Here is a 15,389-nt window from a genome sequence, read left to right on the forward strand (position 1 = left end):
TGGGTGCCACAGCATCTGATTATCCTAATGCGCAATCTATACTCTGGACAAGAGGCTACTGTAAAGACAGAATATGGAGAAAACGATTGGTTCCCCATTGGAAAGGGTGTGAGAAGGGGTGTATTTTATCACCCTATTTGTTTAATCTACACACAGAAAACATCATATGGAAAGCGGGATTGGACCAAGATGAAGGAGGTGTGAAAATTGGAAGGAGAAATATCAATAATTTAAGATATGCAGACGATACCATACTACTAGCAGAAACCAGTAATGATTTGAAACAAATGCTGATGAAAGTTAAAGAGGAAAGCACAAAAGCAGGACTACAGCTGAACATCAAGAAGACTCATTTGAAATGTGGTGTTGGAGGAGAGCTTTGCGCATACCATGGACTGCGAAAAAGACAACTAATTGGGTGTTAGAACAAATGAAACCAGAACTGTCACTAAATGCTAAAATGATGAAACTAAGGTTATAGTAATTTGGACACATCATGAGAAGACATGATTCACTATAAAAGACAATAATGCTGGGGAAAACAGAAGGGAGTAGAAAAAGAGGAAAGCCGAAGAAGGGATGGATTGATTCTATAAAGGAAGCCACAGACCTGAACTTACAAGATCTGAACAGGGTTGTTCATGACAGATGTTCTTGGAGGTCGCTGATTCATAGGGTCGCCATAAGTCGTAATTGACTTGAAGGCACATAACAACAACAAAGATCATCTTAATATACACTTCAAATAATGTTATAATGATTGGTATTTATTCTGGAGTTCTATAAGCTAAGTCAAAACTCTCAAAGATGTTTAAAAATCCAAGTGGATGAAGACCATGAATAGAAAGCTTTGATTTGAAGGCACATAACAACAAACAACCATTTTAAACAGGCATATGGGGAAGGGCTGTAGCTCAGTGGCAGAGCATCTGCATGAAGGTCCCCAGTTCAATTTCTGATTGGGTATCCTCCCTTGTGCTTCATGATATTCTGATTAGCAAGCTAGCTAAATGTGGGCACAACTATCAGGTAGATCCACAGTTGGCTACAGAATTGTACTCAAAGAGTGCTTATCAATGGTTCCCTCTCAAACTGGGGGAGGTAACGAGCAGGGTGCCATGAGGCTCGGTCCTGGGCCCAGTGCTCTTCAATCTCTGTACTAATAACTTAGCTGAGGAGGTGCAGGGAATGCTTATCAAATTTGCAGATGATACAAAATTGGGAGGGATGGCTAATATGCTGGTGGACAGAGAGAAAATTCAAAGGGATCTTGATAGGCTGGAGCACCGGGCTGAAAACAACAGAATGAAATTTAACGGGGATAAGTACAAAGTTCTACACCTAGGAAAAAGAAACCAAATGCACAGTTATAAGATGGGGAATACTTGGCTCAGCAATACTACATACAAGAAGGATCTTGGAATTGTTGTTGATCACAAGCTGAATATGAGCAAACAGAGCGAAGTGGCTACAAAAAGGGCAAATGCTATTTTAGGCTGCATTAACAGAACTATAGTTTCCAAATCATGTGAAGTACTAGTTTCCCCTGTTTGGCACTGGTTAGGCCTCATCTTGAGTGCTGTGTCTAGTTTTGGACCACACACTTTAAGAAGGATGCAGACATACTGGAGCGGGTTCAGAGGAGGGCAACAAGGATGATTAGGGGACTGGAAACAAAGCCCTATGAGGAGAGACTGAAAGAATGGGGCATGTTTAGCCTGGAGAAGAGAAGACTGAGGGGCAATATGATAACACTTTTCAAGTACATGAAAGATTGTCACACAAAGGAGGGCAGGCATCTCTTCTCGATCATCCCAGAGTGCAGGACATGGAATAATGGGCTCAAGTTACAGGAAGCCAGATTTTGGCTGAACATCAGGAAAAACTTCCTAACTGTTAGAGAAGAACGACAATGGAACCAATGACCTAGGGAGGTGGTGGGCTCTCTGACACTGGAGGCCTTCAAGAGACAGCTGGACAGCCACCTGTCAGCTATGCTTTAATTTGGATTCCTGCACTGAGCAGGGGGTTGGTTTCGATGGCCTCATAGGCCCCTTCCAACTCTACTATTCTGAATACCCCACTATGAATTCTTGGTATCTCCAGGTATGGCTGGAGACTCCTCCCTGAAACCCTGGAAAGCCACTATCTTTGAGTGTAGATAATGCTGAGCTACGTAGACCAATGGTATGACTCAGTATAAGGCAGCTTCCTATGTCATGGCTCTCCCCACCACCTTAAGAATCCTGGGCGCTGAGAATTGTGAGGAGACTCTCTTTTCCCCTCACAGAGCTATAATACCCAGAGTTCCCCTGAGAAGGATTGATTGTTAAACCACTCTGGAAACTGTAGCTCTGTGGAATAGTTCTCAACACCTGTAGCAAACTACAGTTCTCAGGATTCTTTGGGGGAAACTATGACTGCTAAAGTGGTATGAAACTGCTTTAAATCTGTAGTGCAGATGGGACCATACATTGTCTTCATTCACAGGAGAACATTTGTGAAGTCATTTGGGTTTCCTTGTTTGTAAGGGGCACAAGCAGGAATACTATAGATGGTGCATCTAGCTTAGTGTTGTTTATTATGCCCCATAGCAGCTTCCCAGGCAGGGGTGTAGTCATGCGAGGTCTTGGGGGGTCTTAAACCCTTTCTTGGGGAGCAGTATCCCAGCAGGGTCCTTTTGTCTCCAGCATCCTTCAAGCCAATCAGCATGAAAGGGGAGTGCATTAGTCACTGAGAAGAGGCTAACATGCTTCCTAGTCCTATCCTGCTGATTGGAGCCAATCAGAGTGAAAGGTGGTGAGTCAGCCACTGAGAAGAGTCTTCTCCTCTTTCATGCGTATTGGTTCCTAGGCATGAACAAGGATCTCATTCTCAACCCCACAGCAAAGAAAGCAGGGAGGGGATATGGTTGTGATCAACATGAAGGGACCCTGCACTTCTGAATTTGCCACTACACTACTGTTCCAAGGGTCTCGGGAAAAGTCTTTTGGGGGAAAAAGAACTTACCTTATATTGTTGCCACCCTGGTCTCCTCCTGAGAGGAAGGGTAGAATATAAATAAATGTTTGTCTATCTACTTCACTATTGTCCACTCCAGCTTCTCTCAATGTAGTGCCTTCCAGGTGGTTCAGACTCCAGTTCCCATCAGCCCCATCCAGCATGGCCAATAGTGAAGGATGATGGGAGTTGTAGTCCCAAACATCTGGAAGGACACCAGCTTGGGGGAACACTGGACTTCTCTTACTGGTTGTGGCTCTGTGGGATTTGATTCAGAAGTCTGCTACTTGGTCCTTTCAAATGGAGATGCCTGGGTTTGAACCTGAGACCTTCTGCAAAGCATGCCCTTTGCCCACTGAGTTATGAGTTCATCCCATCACCTGTTCCCAGGTTCTTTTTTTCTGGAGATGCCAATGGTTGAACCTGGGCCCTTCTGCATGTAAAACATGTTCACTACCACAGTGGGTGTTCAAAAAAAGTATACCCTACTTAGGGTTTCATAAGGATAGCCTTTTCAGCCTAATCTGTATGCAGATTGCTAGCTATGTGACCACGCAACTGCATTTTTGAGGAAACAGCGGCATCTTGTGGCAGCTGAAAGTAGTTTACAAGCTATTTTTTTAGTTGTCTCTTTGAGAAAAACCTTAAAGCATGTTACTTATAACCAATAACTGGAGTTACAAGTGCATCTCTCTCTCACACACACACAAGCACACACACACACACACACACACATACCCCGACACCATGTTTTATGAGACGCATACTGTTTTCTGTATGGAGATTCAGCAACTTATGAAATATTCCCAACACAGCAAAGATAACATCCATGCCCACCCCTTTGATTTCAAGAACGCTCCTTAGAATGAATGTGTATAGGACTGGGCTACACAAGAGAGACATTTTCTATAATTCCCGTGGCTCACATATGGGGATGGTTCTTATGTAATGCCAAATCATGGTTCAGTACTACGTGAAGGAGCATTGTGTGCCCGTTCATTCTCTCCCCTCCCTTGCCCCACCCATCATGTGCTCAGATTCCCTCTCTAGTTCTAGGTTCTTACCAAGCCATAGTTTGTCGTTACATCCAAACCAGGTGAACCCTGGATTGCATTTCTGGTTTGCAGGCAAATTATGACTTGCACAAACCATTGTTCATGTGAAAATGTGGTTTGGCATTAGGTTTGAACCAGCTTATGATGTTAGCTGTTTTCTGGTGTGTCCTGCTCCTCCACTATGCAAAGAAGATTGCTAATCTGGTACACATATGAGCTGGGCCACAGAATCCAGTTGTGCACTATTCCTTTGTCTGCATTTGTGGGGAGATGGACAGATAATTACCAGTGTTGGCTTTGAAAGACTTCCTTTATCTAGTCAAACGTATTCCAGGAGCTGTCATCCTCCCAAGAAACCATGCAAAGCCAAACAAAAGGAAGCAAACAGTTTTATTGACATTTTTTTACACCTTACACAAGCCACACAAACAGTCACTGTAAAGCATATGTAGAAAAATAGTAGAATCATACTGGCACTGATAACTGTTTGTTATTATCATTATTGGTATCTTCATCATTACCACCATCCTCTTATTATACAAGGTTCATCATCACTGTAATAAATAATTCGCATTAAAATTTCACAGTGGCATTCTAAGCTTTACATTCACAATCTTGGTTAAATAAGGGACCAATTATCCCCACTCCTTAAGTGTGATCAAAATTCAAAAGCAGAACGGTGTAAAAATTAAAAGCCCTTTCTCTAAGCCTGCTTCAATTATCCCACCGTGTTCTATTGACTTGATCTCATAAAAAGGTCTGTATTCATCAGGAAGGTAATTTGTCAAACATGAAATTAGGCTTAACAAAAGAAGAAGAGCACATTATTCTCCTAAGAAATGGGCTGATCCTTGCAGGCATGGACCACTACCTCGCATTTGGTCACAGACTGAAGTTGCACAAAGATGACAGATGTACTTAAACACTTTGCAATCCAGAGACAGCTGCAGTCAGTGAAAACAGTAACAAATGGGTGATAATAACCTCATTGCATGGTCCCAGATAGTGGGCAAAGACACACATTCCCATCTGCATCATAAGATACATCAGAAGGTGCATCTCTTTCATACTTGCACTGTCGCACATCTAATAATCAGGATTGCATCATGTGTGTGCACACTGCCTAAGGCATCCACAACCAATCCCTCCTGATTTGCACTTTCTTCAGGAGCAGAACAGCTTACTCATCTGCAGCAACATCAACTACTGATTGACAGCCACAAAGGGAGGGCTGTCTGATATGACTATTCCCAAGGTAATATGTATCGAGTTTTATATACATTGCATCTAATCAGGCCGTTTTGAAAGCTTGAAACAGTTGCCAGTGGCAATATTCATTTGGAGTGGCAATATTCATTCAATTTACTAACTTGTAATATAGTCAGTCTGTAAAAAAAAACTTAGTTCCAGAAAAATCAGACTATGACAAAGATGTCAGACACCTAACTATGTAGATATATATTTGTTTTTTTCACTTATGAGCTGAACAGCAGTTAACAAGGTCTTTTTAATATATCTATATATTTATGTATTTCCATAGAAAGAGACATCTTAAAAGCCTTTTCAAAGGAGGCCAAATTGAATCATATCTTAGCGATGTTCCAACATTTTAAATGTTGTTCTACACAACACAATTGTCTTTGAAGGTTTTTGTACAAGTATAATAGCATAAACATTATCTATACGTTTTTGTAAGACAGGATTATACAATATTCAAGGTCTTTACAAAGATGGCATCCCAATTATTTTTTTAAAAAAGATTGATCTGATAGCTTCAAATCTTAAACAGACCAGATTATTATTGCCTATAACTTTGACACAATTGTGGCAGCATTTGTGAAGATGAAATCTACAACAGTTTATATAAAAAGAACGAGGCTTCTGCAATTGATCCACAGGGACCTGTGAGCCATGGATTTTGTTAGCTGAAGAAGAGGAACATCCACATCAACAGGAACAGTTCACAAGTACTAAATCTGGGTGATGATACTAGACTCCCACCTCAGAGTTAATCCACAGGTTTCTTGATGGGAGAAGACCAACAGATACTGAGTGGGACTGGCATCTGAAATGTCTAGTAAAGACACATCAAGAAGCTAATGTAAAGCTAAGCACTGACTGTTAGTATCAACCAAACCAGGAGAAGACTCACTCAAGTTGGTCTAAAGCCCATTTTATGTTTCTAGAAGTCACTTCATTTGGCTTTCATAGATTTCAGGCCTGGTCAGTACCATACATGATACACACAAAATACGTATTCTGCTATTCCATATTGAAATTATCAATGCTAAAAAATAAATACTGGCAAGGAACAGGGTCTAGTTACAATGGCTGTGGTGCTAAATTTATCGGGCCCCAATTAGGGATGGAAGGAACTGTCAACTTCAGTTCTCCCAGTCTCTTAAATTCAATTCTCCACATTTCTGCAGCAATTTTCATTTAAAAATAAATCTCATGAAAATTCTGCAGCATTTTAGTGCATTTTTGTATGCAGTTTTCACTCATGTTCACATTTTTGCAAGCATTGTCTCCTAATATACTGATTTGTGATGTTATTTTCATAAATACATTCATTTTTATGTAGACTTTCCCCTAATATATGGATTTCTGTAAACACTGGTTGGAGAAATGCAGCACAAAATTTGGATATATATGCATTTTGAAGGATGGCTGTATTTCAGTTCTCATATTGTTTTGGAAAATGTGAATTTGATAAGATTCTGCTTTAAATGAAAACTCAGTTGAATTTCTCCCCTATCCCTAGCCCCACTGCACCCATGGATCCATTTCTCCATTCTCTTTCAATGTTTGGGAATACTCTGTGTGTGTACTCTTGTTACATTCACAGAATTAATGACTGGGACAAGTGTTGCCTATTAATATTAGGTGAAGGTGCCTTTGTTGTGCAGTTTTCAGTGCCTACCAAAAACCTTTTTGTTTAAGCAATTATAATTACTCACACATATAATTTTATTACACCAACTTGTTCTTAAACTCTGTTGATTTATTCTACAGTTTGATAATTTTATTATGTACTAAATACAAGTAAATTTAGATATAACTCCTTTTGGGAGGAAGGGTGGGATATAAATTTAATTTATTTTATCAGTATTTTATTCCATTTTATGAAAAAATAGGTTTTTTATTACACGGTCTACTAATTTTGTTAAATAATAATAAAATAAAAATGTGAACCAATATTTTCCATCAGTAAGTCAGAAAGATCTTTCCTTTGCAATTCCTGATTTTACCATATGTTTAGATGTGTTACTCAAACTTCAGAGAACTCAAAAGATACTATATCATGGAGAACATGATAAAATCATTACAAAGTTATTCATTTTCCAGTGAATTCAGGTATGATGAATCAGTCTTCTGATATCTGCTGTGACTTAAGACACTTTGATCCAACTTCTTTTACACTCTTTTTTTTAAAAAAAATGTAGAATTATCTCTTAAAATTTTGTAATACTCAAGCACCAGCTAAGTAATAATTCATTAGAAAACAATACTTTCATTTCTCTGTTACCCATTTTTCTTTTATTGTTTTTCTTCAGAAAATAAACCAAATTTCCCCTCAAAAAATAACATATGCAAGCTTGTATTCTGATGAAATGCAGATAATTTCTGCCCATGTTGCAGAAATTAACAAATACAGATTCTGGAAATGCACATTCTGGATTTTTTTTAAAAAAAGTTCCAATTTTAAAATTGAATCCAAAATAAAATACAGCCATCCCATCCCAAACAAGCCCTAGTGCATCCAGGTTAATGTTTCATGAAATATTTCCTGGGTCATGATCATAATCCAAGTCAAACACATCCGCAAATTGGTTCAGCACATCCAAAAGTCTCACAGAAATTTTGCACAAGCCTATACACTATTTGTTCCCATCCCGCCCAGTATTGTTTACTTTGAGTAGCAACAGTCACTCAAGCAGTGGTCTTTCCCATCACCTAACAGGAGATCCTTTTAACTGGACAAGCCAGTTAACTGGATAAGCACGCAAAGCAGATGCTCTACCACTGAACCACCATCAGTAAGGATGCCAGGTAGGCTATAAAAGCCCCTGTGATTGGGCTACAGTAGGTTCATTTCAATCTCTGAGATGACAAGCCTGTGAGAACAACGATCACATTTTGATTAGACAGGTGGGCCAGGGTGAGTTAGAGGGAGAGAGGAAATTATCTACAAGACCTATAGAGACATCTAAGGTTGCACTGCAACTGGGATTGGAGCCTGCCATATTTATATGGTTCAGACAAGTGCATCAGGTATAGCTCTTTGAGAGTGGCTACCTCCAGGTCAAGCAACCTGCAAATAGTCTTTAACCATTGATACTAAACTCTGTGCCTCCCGACAGTCACCTCGTCCCTGTGCTTTCTTCTCTATCATTAGCTACTAGTCGCGATGGCAATGCTGTATTTCCACTGTCACAGACAATATGTCCCTGAATGCCAGTAGGGAATCACATGTGGGGAGAGTTGCTATTATATTCAGGTCCTGCTTTCAGACTTCCCAAAGGCATCCGGTTGGCCACTGTGGGAACAGGATGCTGGACTAGATGGGCCATTGACCTGATCCAGCTGGGCAAATTCTTATGTTCTTAATCTTTCTAATGTAGGGATAGGCAAATAGAAGCACGGGGGGATTCAAACCTGCTACCTCCCCAACAAAAGTAGTAGGCACCTTAGTCCCATGCGGACCAAGTGAACAGCAGAAGCCCGTTTCAGTCACAGCCCTTGCAATTTGAAGAGCAACAGAGGCCCTGTTCACCCTTTAGCATCTTAGGTCAACCTAGGAGGTGAATAAGAGAATAACTATTCTTGCTGGACAGAAGAAGGAGGTCCTTCTTGAGTACTGGAAGGAGTTCAAAGGCCTTTTGCTTGGGTCTTGAAGAGAGTGACCATCTGTGCTCTCTGCTGCTATTCATGATGGGGAAGAGGCCTGAGCAAGAGTGAGTCAGTGGGTGCTGCCAATGTTGGCCAATACCCTTCAGTCCTTCCTCACTTCAAAATATGACTTACATTGCCAGCCTGAGTGCTTGTGCCTTCAAAGCTTCTTCAAAGCTTCTTCAGTCAAAGTGATTCCCAGAAGGACAACTCTTGTCCCTCTCCTTCCAAAAATTTGGACATCACCACAGATTAGTTCAGTGTCAGCAACTAGACATTACATAGATAATTTTGTTATATTTCGTGGGCTTCAAAGTGGGTTTTTTCCTAATTCCCCCCACTCCTGCCCAGAAAAAAAACAATGTAAAGTGCTGTAATTCACAAATTACCATCCCTATCCTCTGCCCTCATTTTCTGATTCATCACAAAGAAGAATCGAACCTGAGTTGCATGTATGCTTCTTTTGGTTTGCGTTGACCACACAATACACCAAAAATCTACAAACCCAGACAAGTTTCCTCTTAAACATATAGTTGAATCAGTTAAGGCAGCTTGTGCCAAAACGAATTTTTAATGGAGGGAGAGAACGATTCTGGTCCTGTCACCACTATGAAAAGGCAAGATCCATAATCTCATCCTCAGGATTTCAAGAGCAATAGTAGAGGGTAGATGAAAAAACAGAAAAGGACAAAGAAACTTAACATGCATCTGTTTACATCTTCCAAAAAGCACCAATATTAGGCCCTTTGAATACCTTATAACCAAAGCACTTTGATTCCTCCCCCCCAGCCAGTAATGTATGCCATCAGCGTACTCTTTTTGTTCCCAGAGATGCACCACTCTCTTGGCCCAGAAACTCTCTGCAACTCTGTATGCAAGGCTTTCTTTGTTACCCTGAGGCTCACAGCCCTATTTGAAATAGCTGAGTCCTGCAACAAGGAAAAATTTCTCCAAGAACAGTTCAGAATCCAGCACAGCTATGTGCGCTGCCCGCCCAATCAGTGTGTTGGCCGTGTTTGGCAAGGCATGGAACACGTCGTGGCGGATTAAAGTGCAATTCTTTGCCCCAATGACTGGCAGGAGGAGGTTGTTAATCATCTCGGCATAAACAGGACCTTGGAAAGTTGAGAAACAGCGTTATTGTTTCTTCGGCACCCTCAATATGCAAACAGTAACAATATAGTAATGGGTTGTCTCCAATATTAGCCATATTCAGAGTAGGCCCATCGAAATTAATGGACATAGCTGACTTGTACATTGATTTACTCGGAGTGTGACTTAGCTGGATGCAACCCAATCATAGCAATAAGAGTGGAGTGGAGTGTACTGATGGCCATGGAAATGACATCTAATGAAAATGTTTGAAGAAAAATTGAGTGGAGACTTAAGTCATCCCATTAGTGCAAGAACTTCTGCCTGGTAGGGATGGGAAGATCTGTCTGCTTCGGTTCTCTCAGTTTCTCATTTTTCCAATGTTAAATTCAGTTCACTACATTTCTACACAGATCTGCAGATTTTTTTTTAAAAAAAATCCTCATGACAATTCTCCACCATTTTCGTGTGGATTTCTCCAAATAAAAAACATTTTGATAGGCAGTTTTGGCAAAGGTACACATTTTTCCAAGCAATTTCTCATCATTTTGTGCCTTTTTGCATGCTATTTTCACTCATATATTCATTTTAAGGCACACTTTCCCCTAACATACACATTTTTGTAAATGTTGTTTAGTTGGCAAACTGCATCCCAAAATTCTCATCGGTGTGATTTTTGAAGGATGGCTGTTTTTCGGTTCTCATATTGTTTTGGAAATTTCAAATTTGATAAATTCTGCTTGAAATGCGAACTGAATTGAAATTTTCACCCATCCCTACTGCCTGCACAACAGGACCTCCTGTCCCTTGCCTCTCCCTGCACCCCCACCCAGTCTGTTCTGGGGCTTCCCCCAGAGCTCTGGATCAAATTTAAGGGGGCATGAAAAGAGGAGAGGGAGTGGAAGTCCTGTTGCACAGGTGGAAGTCCTTGTGCTTACGGGATGATTTTGCTGGATCTAGCCCTTAGGGCATTTCCAGATCGTTGTTATTTTCAGGTGGGTTTCAATCACATACCAGCGAATTCAGGTTGCGCAATTAAAATTGATTTGGTGCTTTTGCACAATTCATTGGAAAGTGTGTGATAACAATTGATTGATGCAACATTGTATAACCTCCCTTCAAACTATTCAGAATGAATGCTCAATAAACAGGCAACATAATCTAACCTTCTCGCGAAATATGAAAGAATAAATCAGAATGAATGTGCGATAAATAAGCTTAAATGAGGCTATATCTGATGACATATGGGACTTGTTTAAAAATGAAATATATTATTACATGTAAAAGAAAATTGTTCAAAATAGCCGATCAATGATATCTTTCACCACAGAAAATCAGTAAAATTGTATGGGAAATGGAAGGAAAATGTTGTTACTGTGCAACAGATAAAGGGAATAATTTTATCCACGTTTGATGGGTTTGTGAAAGAAAAAGAACATATTGGGAAACAGCTATAAATACTAAACATGAAATGTACACAGATCCAAAATCACTTCTATTAAAAGTATGTAAATATGTTAATCCTTCTAAGCTTCATAAGGCCAATTATGTATTTAACAGCTGCAGGCAATGGAAATTATATTAATTTCCTAAGAAACCTAACAAAACAGATTGGTAGATAAAGTTGGGATACAGTGTGATTCGCAAAATTAACTGTTTATCAAAAGGAAAACAGTAATTAAGGGGAATTGTACAAATTATGGCAACCAGTAATAAGAGTAGTCATCTCAATATTTCACTAATATAGATTATGCCGTATTTTAAGTCATTATAGCTAAGAAGGAATACTTAGGAAGGTATAAATTTAAAGAATTAATGATGCAAGCCTAAGGGGGAGGGTGAAATTCAAAGACAGTTTTACACTGTTATTTTATGCCTAGCTGGGCTTTTGCTGTCAGGGCGGAAGTGAGGGTGCCCTGCATTCCTTTGTCTCTAAGAATCATTTCCAGTTAGGATAGGTTGCACTGTGTAGTTGAAACCATTTGTCTAATTCAAGGATGGAGAGTCTGTGGCCCGTCAGATGTTGTTGGTCGATATTATCGGATAATTTATTTAGTTTTATTATTATTTCATACAGGTAGCCTGTGCATGACATGGAAGCCTGGGATTCTGGGCATAGAAAGGGACAGGAGCAGTCTATGCTATGATGAGCAAAGCCAGGTGAAGCACAAGCTTCCTTTTTTTTTCTGCACCCATTATGATTTGTGCTGATGAAGGTATCGGGTGGTTATACACAATCCCACTGTCAATACTGTCTGCGCTTGCAAATGCTTCAGGGAGGACATCGTGCTTCATTTCCGACTGGCGAGCGGCCTGTAGCTTCCGACTGAAATCCCGTAAAATGTCATACCACAAATGTTCCATGGTTTGTTTGTTTGTTGTCTTGCTTTTGTTGCACTATAGTGCAGGAGTGCCCTTCCACAAGGCAATAATGCACTATCATTCAGGAAGCATTGCAGAACGACTAATAAAGCAGAATAACGTGTGGATGGTCCACCACTAATGTACTATTATTGCTTCAATGACATGTTGCAAATGTGGTAAATGCCTCTTGTTTCCCAACTTATTCCCTAGCTTTCTGTGTCCTTCCTCAGATTGCTTGTTAAATTGGGAAAAGAGCAGGTTGTGCTCTTCCAATCTGCTCTCCTTTCACTCCCCATCCCATCATGTTTGTTTTGCCATCCTCAGCCACCTAGTGCCATTCATGTGCAACATTCTGTCTCAGAATCCCACAGGAAACCAAGCCTTTTCCCTCCCCCACCCAATATTTTTCATTTTTTCTCCCATCCAATCCTCCAGCATTGCTCCAAAGTCCCCATCACCACAACTTCTCTTCTTTGATTTAAGTATAGATGCACCCCCAAATCCCACAGGAATTCCACCAAGACAGTCTAGCAGCCTAGCATTTACAAACCTGCCCCCTCTCTCTTGAGCACTCTCCATTCATTAGCTCACACACTGTCTATCTCTGTTGTTGTTGTTGCTGTTGCTGTTGTGTGCCTTCAAGTCAATCACGACTTATGGCGACCCTATGAATCAGCAACCTCCAATAGCATCTGTTGTGAACCACCCTGTTCAGATCTTGTAAGTTCAGGTCTGTGGCTTCCTTTATGGAATCAATCCATCTCTTGTTTGGTCTTCCTCTTTTTCTACTCCCTGCTGTTTTTCCCAGCATTATTGTCTTTTCTAGTGAATCATGTCTTCTCATGATGTGTCCAAAGTATGATAACCTCAGTTTCATCATTTTAGCTTCTAGTGACAGTTCTGGTTTAATTTGTTCTAACACCCAATTATTTGTCTTTTTCGCAGTCCATGGTATGCGCAAAGCTATCCTCCAGCACCACATTTCAAATGAGTTGATTTTTCTCTTATCCACTTTTTTCACTGTCCAACTTTCACATCCATACATAGAGATTGGGAATACCATGGTCTGAATGATCCTGACTTTGGTGTTCAGTGATACATCTTTACATTTGAGGACCTTTTCTAGTTCTCTCACAGCTTCTCGCCCCCCAGTCCTAGCCTTCTTCTGATTTCTTGACTATTGTCTCCATTTTGGTTAATGACTGTGCCAAGGTATTGATAATCCTTGAAAAGTTAAATGTCCTCGTTGTCAACTTTAAAGTTACATACATCTTCTGTTGTCATTACGTTAGTCTTTTTGACATTCAGCTGTAGTCTTGCTTTTGTGCTTTCCTCTTTAACTTTCATCAGCATTCGTTTAAAATCATTACTGGATTGTAATTATTTTATAATTAATAATAATAATAATTTGTTATAATAATAATAATAATTTGTTGCATTTTCACAAAAGTGACTCAAATGAAGAGACCAAAAACCCAACTACATGGCTACTAGCCATGATGGCTGTGCTCTGCCACCCTAGTCAGAGGCAGCATGCTTCTGAAAACCAGTTGCCGGAAGCCTCAGGAGGGGAGAGTGTTCTTGCACTCGGGTCCTGCTTGCGGGCTTCCCCCAGGCACCTGGTTGGCCACTGTGAGAACAGGATGCTGGACTAGATGGGCCACTGGCCTGATCCAGCAGGCTCTTCTTATGTTCTTAACTATAAGAACAATTATAAAATAAGAACATGCGAGAACTGCAGACCTATGTGTAAATTAGACACTGCTGAGAACTTCAAATCCCATCAGTCCCAGGCAGGTCAGCCAAAGGTCAGGATGATGGGATTTGTAGTTTGGCAACATCTCAAAGGCCACAGGTTCCCCACCTCTACTCTATCTAGCCTTGCCATATGTCATCCTTTGGCTCAGCTAGTGTGAGTACCAACAGCCTTCAATTGAGCGCCCTTGTAGTAAACTGCCCCAGCTCCTGTAGAACATCGGAAGTTGTCTTGTACTGTGTCATATAGCTGGCCTGATGGCCCAATGTGGAAGTTTTCCTTGGATCCATTCCTAGTATGAACTTCTTACATGTAGACTCAAACTGCATATTAAACATGGAGTTCTGCAGTTCCCCCTCACTTCATTGTTTCATCTATAGCAGCTTACAGAAGTCTTTAACTTTGCCTGTCTGAGCAGTAAGAAAGGAAAATATAGGATTTTTTTTCTTTTCTGTTGTTTTTGTTTTGTCTCCCAATATCCATTGATTACAGAGGTGCTCCTGGTCAGTCGAAAGGCAAATCAGGGAATAGGGATTCAGCCTGTGCTGGATGGAGTTACACTCCCCCTGAAGACGCAGGTTTGCAGTTTGGGTGTGCTCCTGGACTCAGCTTTAAATTTGGAGGCCCAGGTTTCTGCGGTGGCCAGGAGTGCTTTTGCACAATTAAGATTAGTGCGCCAACTGCACCCGTTCCTTGAGCCATCTGATCTGGCCACGGTGACACATGCCTTAGTTACATCCCGTTTAGATTACTGTAACGCGCTCTACGTGGGGCTGCCTCTGAAGACTGTTCGGAAACTTCAGTTGGTGCAACGTGCTGCAGCCAGAATGTTAACTGTGGCTGGTTACAGGGACCATACGACTCCCCTGTTACAAAAGCTCCACTGGTTGCCACTCTGTTTCCAGACACAATTCAAAGTTCTGGTGATGACCTATAAAGCCCTATATGGCTTAGGTCCAGGCTATCTGTCAGACCGTATCTCCCTATATGAGCCTGCCGGGGCCCTGAGATCCTCAGGAGAGGCCCTTCTCTCAATACCTATGTCCTCACAAGCACGACTAGTGGGGACGCGAGATAGGGCCTTTTCAGTGGCTGCCCCAAGGCCTTGGAACTACCTTCCTAGGGAAGCAAGAATGGCCCCCTCCTTGCAGTCCTTCCGTTGGCAAGCAAAGACTTTTTTATTTCAACAAGCCTTTGGAACGGAAAGCTGTTAAGGACAGGTCTTGAAG

The 15,389-nt window shown here is 40.9% G+C and overlaps 1 protein-coding gene across 1 annotated transcript in view; it reads right to left on the reverse strand.

Annotated features, from left to right (window-relative positions):
• Positions 1–9,857: 9,857 nt before the first annotated feature.
• The window catches only part of FAM135B (family with sequence similarity 135 member B), a 153,211-nt gene continuing 147,679 nt past the window's right edge, over positions 9,858–15,389 (reverse strand). Inside the window, exon 19 of the mRNA XM_061607839.1 lies at positions 9,858–10,063. Coding sequence (XP_061463823.1) covers positions 9,858–10,063 — 206 coding nt within the window. The remainder of the gene's footprint in view (positions 10,064–15,389) is intronic.

Source organism: Rhineura floridana, chromosome 1 (genome assembly GCF_030035675.1).
Source record: "Rhineura floridana isolate rRhiFlo1 chromosome 1, rRhiFlo1.hap2, whole genome shotgun sequence".
Lineage (NCBI taxonomy): Eukaryota > Metazoa > Chordata > Lepidosauria > Squamata > Rhineuridae > Rhineura > Rhineura floridana.